General features: G+C 50.4%; 1 protein-coding gene across 1 annotated transcript; it reads right to left on the bottom strand.

The window, feature by feature from the left end:
* Positions 1-5,640: 5,640 nt before the first annotated feature.
* On the bottom strand, positions 5,641-7,366 carry PtA15_9A355 (uncharacterized protein; the record flags this gene model as incomplete). The annotated part of the gene is made up of 4 exons (XM_053172554.1): positions 5,641-5,650; positions 5,746-6,946; positions 7,024-7,054; positions 7,142-7,366. 4 exons carry the CDS (start codon positions 7,364-7,366, stop codon positions 5,641-5,643), a joined length of 1,467 nt encoding a protein of 488 aa, XP_053023783.1.
* Between the last annotated feature and the right edge of the window lie 8,076 nt (positions 7,367-15,442).

The following is a 15,442-nucleotide window of genomic DNA, read 5'->3' as shown; positions in this document are numbered from 1 at the left end:
TGGATATTCATACCTGCTTTGGGACACTGGGGATCCACATTAACAAGTATGTGGTTGCATTTAACTTGTTGTTGATAGTTTTGCGGCCCCCTTCTGAACGTTGTGGCTTTTAGAGTCTGGTATTTTTGGAAGTTTGCCGACGCTGATGAATGCTGTTTCTGTTGGAGTACCGCATCCTGCGGGTCCTTCATGACCTAGTAAATAACCAAAAAATAAATCTGTCAGCTCATACAGTATAGAGAAACAAAGAGGATGAGGATGAGGACTGGAGTGCTGGTTGGGTTGGGCTTTCAGCCCCCACCCTTGGCGCCATTGACAGACACCCTTTTGTTGGATCCAATGAGACTTCTGGCGGCTGTGGAGCAGACTTAGCCTGCGGGCGCAGCCGGCGTTCAAAGATCAGCCTGATTAAGGGTGCCAAGGCTTGGGCTGCCCCTAGCTTAGCACATGCCAAAATCCCCTTGTTTCATGGGCCGGGGGACCTGGCGCGCCAAAGGAGCCCCGCGAAGCAAGCCTCTGAAAGAGGGGCTTGTGAGTAAAGTCCCAGCTGTGGCTTTTTGTGGCTTTTCTTGCCTTTTTGCAACTCAGACACTTGTAACTCCCAAACCATCAAGCCAATTAACATGGTGTGAAATTTGGCATGTAGTCTAGCATCTTGGCTTTTTGGCCATAACTTTTTTTGTTGTATTTTGGGCTAATAGTATCCATTCCCTGGCATTTGAGTGAGGTTCTCTCTTGGAGGCACCTTGTTCAATTGGCACAGGGGGCATATCAGCCACAGATCCATACAGCTACTCAGGTAAATGAAAACTTCAATAATTCATTTATGGAGAAGTTGATAACCCTGGGTGGTCTGTCTAGCCCGGAAAGATACAGAAAACTCAGGCCTTTTGGCCGTCTTTTTTGGCTGAAGGATTTTCCTCCAGGAAGGTTGTCAGGGTGTGTCTCTTCAGTGACCGTGCTCTGAATGGAATTGTATGATAACAGCTATCACGACATACTTGTTGGAGCTCTACTCTACCGGCTCAGCAGGAGGAATGAAACCACGCCTCCTTAAGGAGGGGCTGTTGACTTCTTGTCAACCGGAGTCTATCACAACTCTCTAGGAAACTAGATGAAGGAGAGATAAGAATAGGAAGCTTGACTTACCCGGTATTGGCGAGGTCAAGTGGAGGTGTCAAAATCAAAATAAATATAAAAGGAAAAGAGATAGATGAAAGCCCCAATTGCAGTATTTGAGTTGGTCAAAACTACAATCAAGTTGGGTGTGGTATCTAATCTGAGGAATCTTCCAAGTTGGAGGAATTCCTCCTACTTGTACTATATGATCTGTGATATGCTTGTTTGATCCATTTCATTTACATGTCACTTGCTTTCAGTGTTCTCCCTCGCAGGGAGACTCTTTGGCCGGCTAATTGGAGCGGGATTGAAAGTTGCAGCGCTGTCTGGACTAGCATATAGCTGAAAAAGGTGGGGCAAATGTGAGGGCAGCATTTTCCCTGCCAAACAGCCCCAAGCTCTCAATTCAAAATTCAAAATTATTCCCAAGTGCCTCCTTTGGAGGCTTGCACTTCGCGCCAGCGCAGGCTACACCCGGGCCCTCCAAAGCAAGGGACTTGTGTTAAGTTAAGGGCTGCCCACGGGCTAGCCCAGCTCAACCCGCTACATAATCAGACAGGCCAGGCAGAGAAAAATCACCTGAATTTGGTGTCCAACCCAAACCCGTGTAGGCAATGAGGCAGACACGGGCTGCCCAGCGGCGCCCAGCCAGCTATTTGGCCCACACCAGTCAAACAACTCCTGTGAGCATATTTATCTGTCCTTTTTTTGAAGGCGCAAGTAACCCTCCGAAGAGAGTGACTTATGCCCTACCTTGCACGACAGGCAAATAAAGCCAATTTTGGTGCAGCAGCGAGGGCCTTGGGTTAAGTTTGCTTCTGCAGCAGCTACACAATTGCATGGAAGTCAATCAAACCAGCCCATGAGATGCAAAAGGGGCATGGCTTGCTGTTGGTTTTTTCTTGGTATTTGTGGGGCCTGAATCAGATTTTTAAAAAATTGCCAAAGAACTGTTTGAACTACCCTCCAAGAACCCACGTTTTGTATGTTTGTTTAGGGATTCAAAGGGGATTCTGAAGGTATGTGGTCACACAGAGGCAGGCCAAAAATTTTCTCTACTTTATTTCTGATACCTTGTGCCTGAGATATACATAAAAAGATATACACCACACAAGCAGTTTTGGTGCCTTTGGGCCAAGAACCCAACATCAAACATTGTCCAACGCCAACCGGAAAAACATGCCGGTCTGCTGTGGTTTTGCTGGTCACAGTCGGTGTGACTTGATGGTAATGGCATGCATGTGGTGGGCGGCCACTGGTCCATACTTTGTGGACAAGCCGCCCGGCGGCTGACCTCTGTGTTTGTTGGCACCCCAACTGCCAAGGGTCCCAAAGTGGCGGTTGAACAGCAATACTTGTCAGCTTGACCTTCCAGACCTGGCAACCTGACCATCAAATCTCTGACGGCCAGGCTGTCTCTGGTCAAATGTTAGAATAGGAAGCTTGCCAAGAGATTGCATGGAAAGGGCTGTCTGGTCAAATGTTGGGGATCAGCTCACTGATATTGGCTGCTGAGGTAGTCGGATCTCCCCCTTTGACTTTTTGCACATCTACCAGCTTGCCAATGACAACCTGAAAGCTGCTAAAATACCTCAAATCACCCAGGCAGCCATTCTAAAAGCTGGGAGCTTTAGCCTTTCCAAGAGCTGCTAGAAAGCTGTCAAGATTTTCAGGGAATCCTAGGCAAACATTTTATGCTTGCCTGAGGCTCCCACCCAGGCACCAACCAAGGCTATCTAAGGGGGCTGGTACAAAACCAGGTTGCTGGTGAATTCCAGCAAGCTGTGTGGAACACATTCAGGTGAATGGAAACATAAAAACTCCAAAGCAAAAAAACATGGGGAAATGTGGAAAACTGTGTTTTCTGCTCAGTCCTGGGGCCCTGAAAAACTGTGTGTAAACATAGAAAAGGAATTTTCTTCATGGAAATCTCATTTTGAGGTGATCAATTTTACCCTAAAGCCCACCCCTTTTCATGTAGGAAAACAAATTTAAAAGTTTTGAAAGCCACTGCAAAAGTGCACACTGATTTAATCAAAAAACCATGTGAGCTCAAAAATCAAAATGGAACTATGAAAAATGGGCTGCAGTGGCACCATAAAAACGTACACCCTTCAAAGTGTAGGAAGTAAATTCAAAATTTTGAAGAATCCTTAAAATCAAGCGGGCAAAGTCCTGTCAGATTGTAAAACTACGTGTAATGGCAGAATAACCATATTTTGTTTAGTAAGGACCTTGATAAAAAACCCTTTCATTTTGTCAAAACGCCAGGAATCAGGGATTCCATGCAAGTCCCGCCCTGACGGGAGGTCGCACTTCGTGCGAGGCGCTTTGTGCCACGCCCCCCGGCAGTAGGGTTGTCAGCGCCACCTTTTCAAAAGGTGCGCGCCCAGGGGCGCCAGCTGAGCGCCCAAAGGCCTTTGGCTGGTGGCGCCCCGGCAAGCTTGGCCCCGCCTAGTTTTAACTTTTTTTGAATCACATCACATATTTAATTGACATGTACATTAAATTTCATGACATTAGACAGCTGAAGAAGTACAAAAAAAGACGAGGGAGTGAAATGAGATTCAAACCCAAAGATTGTTTGGGTCCCAGTTGCAATTGGCCGGGTTTTCTTGGATAGTTTTGAGGTCAATCACTTTTTCAGACGGTTGAGGTTGGTTTTCCCACACGTCAAAATCAAAGATGGTGTCCACAAAAGTGTTGTCCCGTGAGGCAACTACTTGCATTTGCTCTTCAGCAAAGACCCCGGATTCAAATTCATCTAGTTCTGCCGGAGTGAGAAATGCATCATAGGTCTTCATGTTTTGTGCTGGTAATTGATTGCCATTCATGAGGAGTTGAAGCGTAAGTTGGGCCATCATCTTCAAGGTGATGGGTGACATTTGATTTCAAGATTTAGTTTTACAGTTGCGAGGGGCATATTACTGTACGGCCTTGCCCACAAAATCAGATCTGAGACGCAGGCCAAATTAGGCCCATGCATATGGGCTTAACATAACATGTAAATGATAGTTTTGGGCCTTTTGGAGGCTGTAGATTCTAGTTCTATCCCGGCTAAGGTTTCTGACCAGCCAGTTTTTTTTTTTTTTTTTTTGGCCCCTACATTCCGAACCCAATGCTAAGTACATGCCATGAGCCCATAATTATGGGTTTATAACCTGTAACTCCATGACTATGGATCTCATAAACCCATAGTCATGGGGTCCGAGCCTGTCCGAGCACTCATCAGCCCATAGCTACAGAGTCCGAGTGCCCTCTTCACCTCTCAGCACCCTTCACACAATTTTGCTCCACACGCGGCCGTTGCCGACTGCTTCTCTTCGAGACTCAAGACCATCCAAGAGGTTGTTCATTCAGAAGATCAGTGTCAGATCCTGCCAAATTAGGCTGAATCTCCTGTTTTTTTTTTCCTCCCAGATCCCAAAATTCCGAACCGGGGGCCCCCGGGGGTTTAATCTGTACAGTAATATGCCCCTCGCAACTGTAATTGCACTCATGATGGAGAATAGCCCCTCAACTCCGGCAGCATGGGGAACAACTTTGAGGATGCCAATGGCTAGCTTCTTCAAATGCACTTGAATCGGGTGTGTAGGGAAGGGTAAGCCAGTAATTCAAAGGTTGATCGACTGTCTTTAAGTTGTAAGGGAAGAGCTGTTGCAACGTTCTCTCAAAAAGTAGGGTAAGTCAGGTGCGCGCCGACCCCCATTTTTGGGATTTCCGGGGCCCCGGGTGCGCGCACCGGGGGGGCGCGCACCTTGGCGCGCCTCACCCCCTGGCGCCGACAACCCGGCAGGCGAGGGACTTGTGCTAAGTTCGGGGCACTGGAAGGTGGCTCGCGCGGGTTGGCCCGTATACCCGTGTCCCGGTCCCGCGGGCATACCCGATTCCCGCGAGGTGGTATCTGCGGGGCGGGTATACCCGCCGGGATTTCGACGGGAACAAATTCGCCGACCCTCAGGCTCCGGGCTCCAGTGCGGCCCTCCTCAAGGTATGTAGAGTGCAAAGAAAAAAGGCCGGAGAGCAGCCCAGTTTGATGGGCAATGACACGGGTCCATGATAGCACAACACAAGCACTACCAGGATCGTTGGACGCCCAATGTTTGTAAAACCGTCAGCCACATATTTAGCCGCTATACATATTCAAATAAATTCTCATTTTCATCGAACGTCACACATTTCGTGCCTTCAGCTATCAATGACGTCTTGTTGAATGATGACCTGGAGGTCGAAATGGATTGAAACAGTAACCAATGACCATAATGGGTTATTTTGATAACAGAATTTGATGCGGGAGGTGATTTCCAATACTTACTGTTACTTACTACATAGAACAAGGTCAAGCGAGCGTCCTTTTCGAACCGATGTACCATTCTCATGTTTTGCTCATCCACAGTTTCCAGCACTTCCACCGCCTCGTCCTAATTCAACTCTATCCTACCAAAGTCTGGCCCGCAGTGGCAACTTGCATGGAAACACACCCCTCGTTTTTCCATCATCTCTGACATGAGATTTCGGTCTTCAATGGGCCCTACAGTCTCAGATGCGGATACCCACGAGGAACGTTATTTTTTTGTAAATGAAGATTATTCATTTTCAGTTTCGCGTTAGTATAGTTTTACTGACCTCATGATGTCCTCTGAATCCAATTTGAAAAGGACAGAAAATAAAAACTGACATCTGTGTGCCCTACATTCATCCCGAACTGATAAACATTTCAAATTGGGCAGCCATGGCAAAAGGGTATCCAAGTCACCAGGGGGGTCAGGCTGGCGATCACTTGAGAAGGCCTCAAAAAACGCAGCAGATGGCAGTTCAGATTTCGCAACAGCAAGCTTTATGAGGGATTGAGGGAGGAGGGTCAGGAACCGGGGGCCGACTAGATAACCAGCAACAAGCAAGGTTTTCAACTTTCTGAAGGCGTAGGTGGACTTGATAACAATGTCTAGTAGGGCGCGATTTTTAGCAGGGTCATCGGAAGTTTCGCAGTTTGTTTGGATCGGGTGCCACTCAATATCCACATCGATCATCAAGATTTCCAAGTCAGGGTTGGTGTATTCTCTTAGAATTCGACATAAACCGGGCCGGTCAAGCCTCGACGTCGGATATAAGATCTGGAGCGTTAACAAGCTCTTCAGAGAGCCCTGTAGAAGTGTCGAGAGTTCGATCCCGCTTAAGTCAGGCTTTGTCAAGATAACCGACCGTAGGGCATGATTCAAGACCGGGATTGTTGGGGGAATCGTTGACTCCTGCGTCTCGATTTGCCGGCCTATAATTCTCAAGTCGATCGTGTGAAGAAATTCCCACTTCGAGAGTAGATCGACGGCCTCGTCGATTCGCCAGCAGAAACCCACCTCGGGACGGTTCGACCAATGTCCCATAGTCGTAAATTTTTGGATCAGCTGCCGACTCGCTAAGGCTTCGATGATTGACTGTTCACATTCACTGAAGAACGAATGATCAATGTGGATGTATTCGATAAGGGGACAGGACCGGATGATATCGTGGGCCAGAAATCCGTTGCCCTGTGTGTTCTCAAAGATGCCGCTCCACCAGAACTGTATCGAGCGAACATATCGCGACACTTGGTTCAGACAAGGAGTATCCCCAGACCGCTGGACGTCACTCATCTGGTCCTCCTGAGTGCTATGTGCATCGTGGTCATCCATTGAGTTATCACCGGGGAATGGCCCAGCCAGCGCCTGAAAGAACGAGGGCATCTGCCGAGGGGATTTCAAGGTCACATCTCTGAAGAGCCTCGCCTGAGCCAATCGTCGAAAGGTGCGGTTGACCATGGATAATGGTAATAGGGGATTCCCGGGGAGACCTGCAGAAACAGATTCAAGATTGGTAAGTTTTTATTCATCTTCAGTTCCGAAGTGTCTCGCAGGTTCAATGACTTGCCGTCTGCCACTGGCCACGATACTTGAGATGCCTATCATTTGATCAATTTCAAGGATTTAGCTTGGGACATGTACTGTTTATGGTTAAGGACCGTGCAAGGAAAGAAAGTATAACGTACGTATGTTCGTTCATGGTGTTGAAACCATTCATGGCAGCTTGCGATGTGTTGGTCCTGTAGACTGATGATCCTGTTGTGGTCAACCCTATGGTGGTCATACCCATCACGAGAGTGCTTGAATGTTTTTTCGATCGCTTCTAATTGTTGGCTAGTTATAATACGGAGTGTAGTGAAATAAATTATCTTGTCGATTAGCTCGGTTGGCAGGTCGCTTAAGGTAGCCATCTTGAGAATCCTGAGTACGATAAATCACATCCAAAGAGGAAGATGTAGGATAATAATCGGGCGGTCTCGGGCTGCCCGTGGGCTAGCCATGCTTAGCCCTCAGAGACCCCGGGCCGGGCTCAAACTCACATATCTGGTGTCCAGCGCAAACCCGTGTGCGTCGAATGAGCCGGACATGACTGGCTGTCCAGCGGGCTATGTCTTGCAGGGTGAGAATGGCTCTGAAAACTGAAAATCCTGATGAAATAAATGGGACTGAAGCAGCAGACACGAGTATGGTGAGTGTGTTGGAAAGGATTTTGATTTCATATGAGACAACTATACAGAGAAATATAGAGAGATGAAACTTACCTGAAGCAGCAGACACGAGTATGGTGAGTGTGTTGGAAAGGATGAGGAAAGCCTTTCCAACGTCTGCTACTCCAGGTTATGTAGTCGAGCGGAAACAAAGAAACAATGTGACAGGCGTGTGACATGAGATGAGCGGATGAGAAATGAAGATCGAAGCAGACAACCAGATGAGCCAACCTCAACACCCCCCCTTGCTGAGAATCTGAGATGAGAGAAAAAAATGAAAACATGAGGAAAGAAACTGTAGTGACAACAAAAAAAACTAAACGATACCAAACATAAGGCGGTGCTTTTCGAGGAGCAGACGGGATAGCGGTTTTGTTAACATATCAGCCAGCATGTCATGTGTCGAGACGTGAAGAATCTTGATTTTGGAGTCTTTGACGCACTCGCGCACAAAATGATATCGTGCATCAATGTGCTTGGTTCTCGAGTGATGTTCAGGGTTGTTGGCCAGAGCCTCTGCACCTTCGTTGTCGACGTGGAGAGGAATTGCTTGCTTTGGACGAAGGCACAGTTCAGTTAGGACGTTGCGGAACCAGAGACCCTCTTTACACGAATCCGAGAGAGCTTTGTACTCTGCCTCGGTGCTGGAAAGAGAAACAGTCGCCTGTTTGCGAGATTTCCACGAGACTGATCCATCACCAAGACGGTAAGTGTAAGCCGAAGTAGACCTGCGATCCTCCCTGTCTTCAGCCCAGTCGGCGTCAGAAAAACCCCCGAAAACGAGGGAGCCGCCAAGACGGAGACGGAGATTTTTGGTAGCAGCGAGGTAACGGAGAATTCGAACAGCAGCCGTCCAGTGAGAGTCGGAGGGGTCCTTCAGGAACTGAGAAAGCCTGTTCACGGCGAACGAGACATCCGGTCTGGTGCATTGCGCAACCCACAGAAGAGACCCGATCAATTGGTTGTACGGACCGGATGAGATGGGATCTCCGGGCTTGCGCCGGCGGAGATCTTTGAAAAACAAGTCCGTAGGTGTCGATACGTTGAGGGAATCTCCAGGAATAAAACGAGAGATCATATCGTCGATATAGTGCGATTGGGAAAGATAGATCAGACGGGTTTCAAGGTCCCTGGTGATTTTGATAGATAGAAAATGATGCAGGTCCTCGTCAGCCCCAATTTTAAATCGAGAGCCCAGGGAAGTTATGAGCCCATCTACATGAGCCGGCTCGCCCACTACCGTGAGATCGTCCACGTGAACTGTCACCGCACACACGAGCTTCTTGCCGGTTATGCGGAAGTAAAGCGTGGGATCGTATTTCGATTGAGACATGCCAAGATCCACGAGAGCAGAATTGAGTTCTTGATTCCACTGACGGGGAGATTGTTTCAGACCGTATAAAGATCTGGTCACCTTGCATACATAGTCCGGGTGCGCGGAATCTTCGAAACCGATTGGTTGCTCCATGTAGATCGGCTCGTCGAGGTGACCGTTTAGGAACGCGGTTTTGAAGTCAACCTGGCGGCCTTTCCAGCTCCGGGCGGCGAGGAGAGTGCAGATGAGACGAAATGTCTCCATTCGAAGTGTGGGCGAAAAAACCTCATTGTAGTCTAGACCTCGAATTTGGGAGTAGCCCATGGCGACCAACCGCGCTTTCAGTTTCTGAATAGATTTGTCCGGTCTGCGTTTGACCTTAAAAACCCATTTCAATTTTATGATACGACGTTTCACCGGACGCGGTACCAATTTCCACGTGTTCATCCCTAGAAGAGAAGAGAATTCTTTGTTAGCAGCCTTTAGCCATTTGTCCTTGTGTGGGGACCGCTGAAGCTGGCGCCAGGTCTTGGGAGTGTCAACTTCTTCAGGAGCAGTCGCTGATTTTGACCACTGCCCGTAGCGATCCGGGGCTTTCCTGGATCTGTTGGACCGTCGTACCGGTGGAGGCGAGGGGACGCGGGGCGGGGGAGGCGGAGGAGGGTTCGCCACTTGAGGGACACGAGGGGAGTTTTCCGTAGTCGGGAGAACGGGAGGCAGCACCGGTGGAGAGGACCTGTGGAGCGGTGAAGGTGGGCGAACCTTAGGAGGAGCCCGTGCGACAGGGGAAAGCAGAGGAGGAGATGGGAGAAGAGATGGAGGAGATGCAGGGCGAAGAAATGGCGACGGAAGGGGGATCGGCGACGGGGCAGACTTACCGTCCGATGCATCTGTGTCATTTGACGAGGAGACAGGCGACGGGGTCCGATCTCGAACTCTGTTCAGAGGTGCATGCATGGATGCAGTCAGCCGTCGGTCAAAGCGGGGTTGGAGAGGTATGTTTAAGGGTGGGGAATCAAGGATGGATGGAATGGATGGAGCAGGGACGGTGGGCGCCGCTGGAGGGGTGGAAGGTACCGTGGAAGCAGTAGGTGGCAACAACGGGGCGCGGTGGTCAGGAGAAGGCCAGGGTAGTTCGACCGTGACCGTAGGAGACGGTGTGGAGTTCTGGCGCGTACACAGGATCAAGACACCGGGATAAAGGCCTCAAGATCATCAAGACCCTCAATATCTCCGGTTATCATTTCTCACCCTCTTTCCTTCTTTCCCTTTCCTTTCTTTCTTCTCTTCCCTTTTGTTTTATGTGGTTTTGTTTCTGTTTCCTCTATTTACATTTCTTTTACACGTGTCTTTCTCTTTTTTTTTCTGTTTCTTCCTTGCGCGCGTTGGAGAGGTTGAGTTGGAGGAGGGTTGGTTTTGGCTTTGTTTGTTTTCTTGGCCTTTGTTGTTGGTTTGTCTCTTTGGTTGTTCTTTCTTCTCTGCTCATCTTAGTTGTACGGGCGCGGCGGGCGCGAGGGCTCGTCGCGCGGCATGTCGCGGGCCTGAATCCAAGTTCAGCCGAACTTGGAGGAGGGATCGGCATGGTACTCTCTTCCCCCCAGAAAGATATCATCACAGTTTTGAGAGTTTATTGATCCCGGATCGTGTCGATCCATCTCCGTATCCTTTTTTTGAGTTTTGAGTACCCGAGCTTCCTGAGTTTATTTCTTTTGAGCACTATCCGAGTTTCCGACGACCGCGCCGGCTTCCCTCTGAGTTTCTTTTCTGAGTTTTTCCATCCAACCAAACCGCCGAGGGTATTCCATCCCCTTGTTCCCTCTCAAACAAATCCCCCCCCCCAACCGCTATCACTTCTGTTCGACTATTCCCGATATTTTCGCAGGACCACCGACGAGGGCAGCACTCAGCACCATCCCCTCAACCGACTGCCACGGCTCAGACCCGACAGGAGTCCATATTTGGTCCCCCGAGCCGGGATCGAACCAGCGACCTCAAGATTTACAGTCTCGCCTCAGGATTTCGAGACGGACTGGCGGTCTTAGGCTGGAATTTTCTTTCTTTTTTTTCTTTTGATTATTCGGGATTCTGATTCGGAAGGGTCGGCGCGGAAGAACCAGATCCTTTAAAGCAACAGATTCTTTTGCCGCGCGACTGATTCGTCTCAGGAGCTCAAGTTTATCTCGAAGTCGTTTCGGGATCCTCGTTTCAGGATCAAGATCAGCGCGAAGTTTTCGTGGCGTTGGTTAATCGTCCGGGTTTTCTTTTATTTTTTTAATCTTTTCTTAGGGCGTTCAGACGCGGGGCATAGGAGGGATAGAAGTAAGTCCCATCCATAGTGCACCTCTAGGGCTATCTACGTGTTTCAAACATCACTCGCCACACTGTGAGCCGTCCTATCGCGTCCGCTTTGTTTGTTAGTTCAGTCTGAAGATTCTCAAGAGCAAGATGGCCGAACCCACAACCGTTGAGGCCGTCAAGATCAAACCGCCGCACGGCAAGAGCCTCAAGTTCGATGGGACCAACGTCGAACGCTTCCTGCACCAGTATCAAGTCGCTGCTCGCTTGGACAAAGCCTCGGGGCAGGACATGGCCGAGCAGTTGTTCTTCTTTGTGGACGACGCGCTCCTCGATGTTCTGGAGACCTTGGAAGGCTATGAGCCGCCGAACTGGCCGAAGTTGAAGGCTTCAATGTTGTCCTACTGGGGAGAAGTTGACTCGGCGAAATTCACCGCTCGAGACATCAGGACTTTGACGGAGGGATGGGTTGCGCGCGGAGGGGTTTCCTCTGTGGAGGACTATCAGGCCTTCAGGAAGCACTGGGAGCCCATTCAGGCCTACCTTCTCGCCAAGGATCATATCGATTCCGTGGAGGAGATCCGTAACGACTACTATCAGTCGTTCTCGCTAGTTGTCCAGGATCGAATTCGCGAACAGCTGCTTAAAGATAATACGATGATCACCACAGCCGACAACCGCTTCAAGTTGCCAAAATTCGATGTTCTTAAAGCTGCAATCACTGAAGTAATGAGAAGGCAGACCGCGTTGATCTTCGAAGATTCAAAGGCGTCTAAACCGGTGGGACCCGCGACTTTGAGCGAGTCGAATGGTATCATGCAGCGGATGGGAGAGGAGAGGCGCCCGAAGGCGGTAGCGGCTCCGCCGAAGCCCGTTCCCACTATGGATGAGCTGTCGAAGATGTTCGAGTCTTTCGAACAGAAGCTTGACCAGAAGCTGGCCTCGGTACCGGGTAAACCATCGCAGTCACAGAATCCGCGGGGTCCGATGGTGTGTTTCTACTGCCATCGCGAGGGACACGGGACCGCCCGCTGCTTCGAGCTCCAGAAGGATAAGGACGACAACCTCGTAGAGCAGAAGGGCACAAATTTCTTTTTGCCGAATGGAGCTTTGATACCCTGGGACTCTACCAGGCCGATTCGTCATGTGGTGGCGTCGTTCCAGCCCATGAGAACTGCAGCAAGTCAGGCGGCGACGGAGCCCGCCGTGGGATTCAAAGTCGGTTGCGGGTCTCTTCAACCGTGGTACCCGCCCGCGGTGACGTCTCAGTCATTCTCGGGAGCTTATGAGGCCGACCCGGCGGGAAGGAAGCGGCATGAAGACTCGAAGCCTTATAAGGCCCCAGCCGTCCCTCTCAGTGCCGCGAAGCGCCCTATCCGTCGAGCTCCAACTCCGCCTGTTCCCGAAGAAAGAAGTGCGATGGACGAGGAGGCGGAGCTTTTCGAGCGCAGTCCTGGAGGCGACCCAACGCACGAGCTGTCTCCCGATCGCCCCACGACTCCGCCGACGCCCACAAAGGCTGCTGGTCCGAAAGTGCGCTTTGAAAGAGAGGTCTCGCGCGAACACCCGAATGCGGTTGACGGCGTATTGCAAAAGATAGCCGTGTTGAAGGTGCCCGACATCACGGTATCGGAACTCATGGCGATCTCCCCCTCCATAGCCGAAGGCATGAAGAAATGGGTATCTAGACGGCGTGTTGAGGTCGGAACCGAAGAGCTGAAGGTGAACTCCGGGACGTTGGCTGAGGTCTCTGACAGAGATTTGGGAACCGATCCAAACCTTTACTCCTGCCCCCTGGGATATTTGCCGTGTCTCATTGGGGACGATGAGACCTCAGCGTCTCCCCTTGTCGACTCGGGCTCTCAATTGAATCTGATCTCGGACGCCATGGCCAACAAATTTAATCTAAGCCCTCGTGTTAACTTTGCATCCGCGGTCTACGGTATCAATAACCAGGCCTGTGAATTGATGGGTGTAGCTGAAGATGTGCAGGTCCGGATCGGCAAGTCGTTGGTGAAGACTTGTCACTTTTGGATCACAAAGATGGACGGGCCGCTGATCTTAGGTCGGCCCTTCCTAATGGATGTGGCGGCTACGCTGGCGTTCTCACCACAATCGGGCGAGAAGCTTATCATACCGGACGCCACTGGAAGAAACATCGAGGTTTCTTTGTGTTCGACTGGGTCAGGTCGATGGGAGCGTGATTTCCCAGGTCAGGGCCGTAAGGCAGTGCTTACTCATGTGGCGCGGCTCCCCGACGATTCTTCGGAGGATCGTCCTTTTTTATGAGCACAGTTGGTTCGGTACACGGCAGTTTTAATCTAGATGCTCGAACTCTCGCCGTCGAATCGACTCATCTTTTCGAGTATCATCGGCCCGCTTTTCTTTTCACTTCTTCTTTCAGTCACCAAATCAGAAAACCCGAAAAACATTCACAGATAATCAAAAACAGCAAAAAGAAGATCGGCTTTCAGTTTCAGTTCAGTTTCAAGTCTCAGTTGTACACTAGAAGAGGTGCGGGAGAGGAAAAAAGGGGTATTTCGCTGGGCATTAGAGAGACAGAAGTAAGTCCCATCCATTGTGCACCTCCGGGCATCTCTACGCGCGTCGAAAACATTACATGCCACGCTGTGAGCCGCCCCTGTTCGCCCCCTTTCTTTTCCAGTACCGTCAACCCTTCAAGCCCGGATTGTCGTCTCCGAGAAGAGAATAAACTATCCTCGTTTCATCACAAGGAGGCCTCAGCCCCATCACGGGAACCCTCCGCAAGTTCTCAATTCTCGTTTCAGGAGAAGTCTCAAGATTCAAACTGTGATCGTCTCCGCGAAGAGAATAAACTAATTTCCTTGGAAACAGAGGCTCAAGCACGTAAACCAGATTCTGAGATACCGCGGAGGATTGGGAGTAACAAAGTAAGTTCCTCCCAATATGCACCTCCGAGGCGTGATGCTTCTCAACCGTCGAAAACCCTGCCCCGTGCCACTCTGGTGAGCCACAACCCGGATTCTGGTGCTTTTCTTTCAGGACCTGGCGCGACAGAAGGCGCGGTGTGCGGAGCGGAGCTCCGCAACGAGCTTAAACTATGCTCTCTTGGAATGGAATGTGAAGGAGGAATTGTAATGTTCGGACCGTCGTGGAGGGCATATGGCGTGAAAGTAAGTTCCCACCAATATGCACCTCCGAGGCGTGATGCTCCCCAATCGTCGAAAACCCTGCCGCGTGCCACATACGTGAGCAAAGACTTCCCGGATGGACTCTCCTTTTCAGATAAGGCGGCATTCGGGAGTTGGGCGGAGCATCGGACGCGTCTTCTCATGGATTCCGGGCTTGGGTACAGCGCGCAGGTGGATTTGGCGCGATCATGGAAGGAGGGCGGCTATTTGGCGCTGGCGGCCAAGTACAAACCAGTCGCCAAGAAGGTCAAACCGGTGAATCAGCCGATGCCTCAGGAATTGAACCCTCCGCTTCGCCGCCCGCCTCTCTCACGCGACCCGTATCAAGGCTTATCTCGCTCTCTAGCCGGACCGTTTGTACCCAAGGGTCGAGTAACTGAGGAGCGCCTTTCGGTGGTTAACTTTGGCCCGGAGGGCTGGCTCTACCCGGACGAATTGTCGTTGATCAAGAATGTACTGGCGGAACGCAACCTTGCCATCGCCTTCACCGAGGATGAGCGGGGACTGCTGAAGGAGACCTACGGACTCCCGTATATCATCCCCGTCATTGAACATGAACCGTGGCAGAAGGGAAAGATTCCGATTCCGGCCGCCAAGATTGAGGAGTATATCCGTATCATCCGGGAAAGAGTTTGAAATGGTCTATACGAACAGTCGACGTCAAGCTACTCTAGCCCTGTCTTCTGCGTTCTAAAAGGAAACGGTAAACTCAGGGTAGTACATGATCTGCAACCGCTGAATAAGGTGACGATTCGGGATGCCGGGGTTCCTCCGGCGACGGAGGAGTTTGTTGAGTCTTTTTCGGGTCGCGCGTGTTATGGTCTTGGGGATATTATGGGCGGCTACGACGAGCGCGCACTACACCCCATTTCTCGGCCTTTAACTACTTTCGACACGCCTCTAGGTCGGTTCCAGTTGACCCGACTCCCCCAAGGAGCCACGAACTCAGTAGCAGTCTACCAAGCGCAAATGGTTTGGATACTACAAGACGAGATC

Source organism: Puccinia triticina, chromosome 9A (genome assembly GCF_026914185.1).
Source record: "Puccinia triticina chromosome 9A, complete sequence".
Classification (NCBI taxonomy): Eukaryota; Fungi; Basidiomycota; class Pucciniomycetes; order Pucciniales; family Pucciniaceae; genus Puccinia; species Puccinia triticina.
This window is presented reverse-complemented; position numbering and strand designations above follow the sequence as displayed.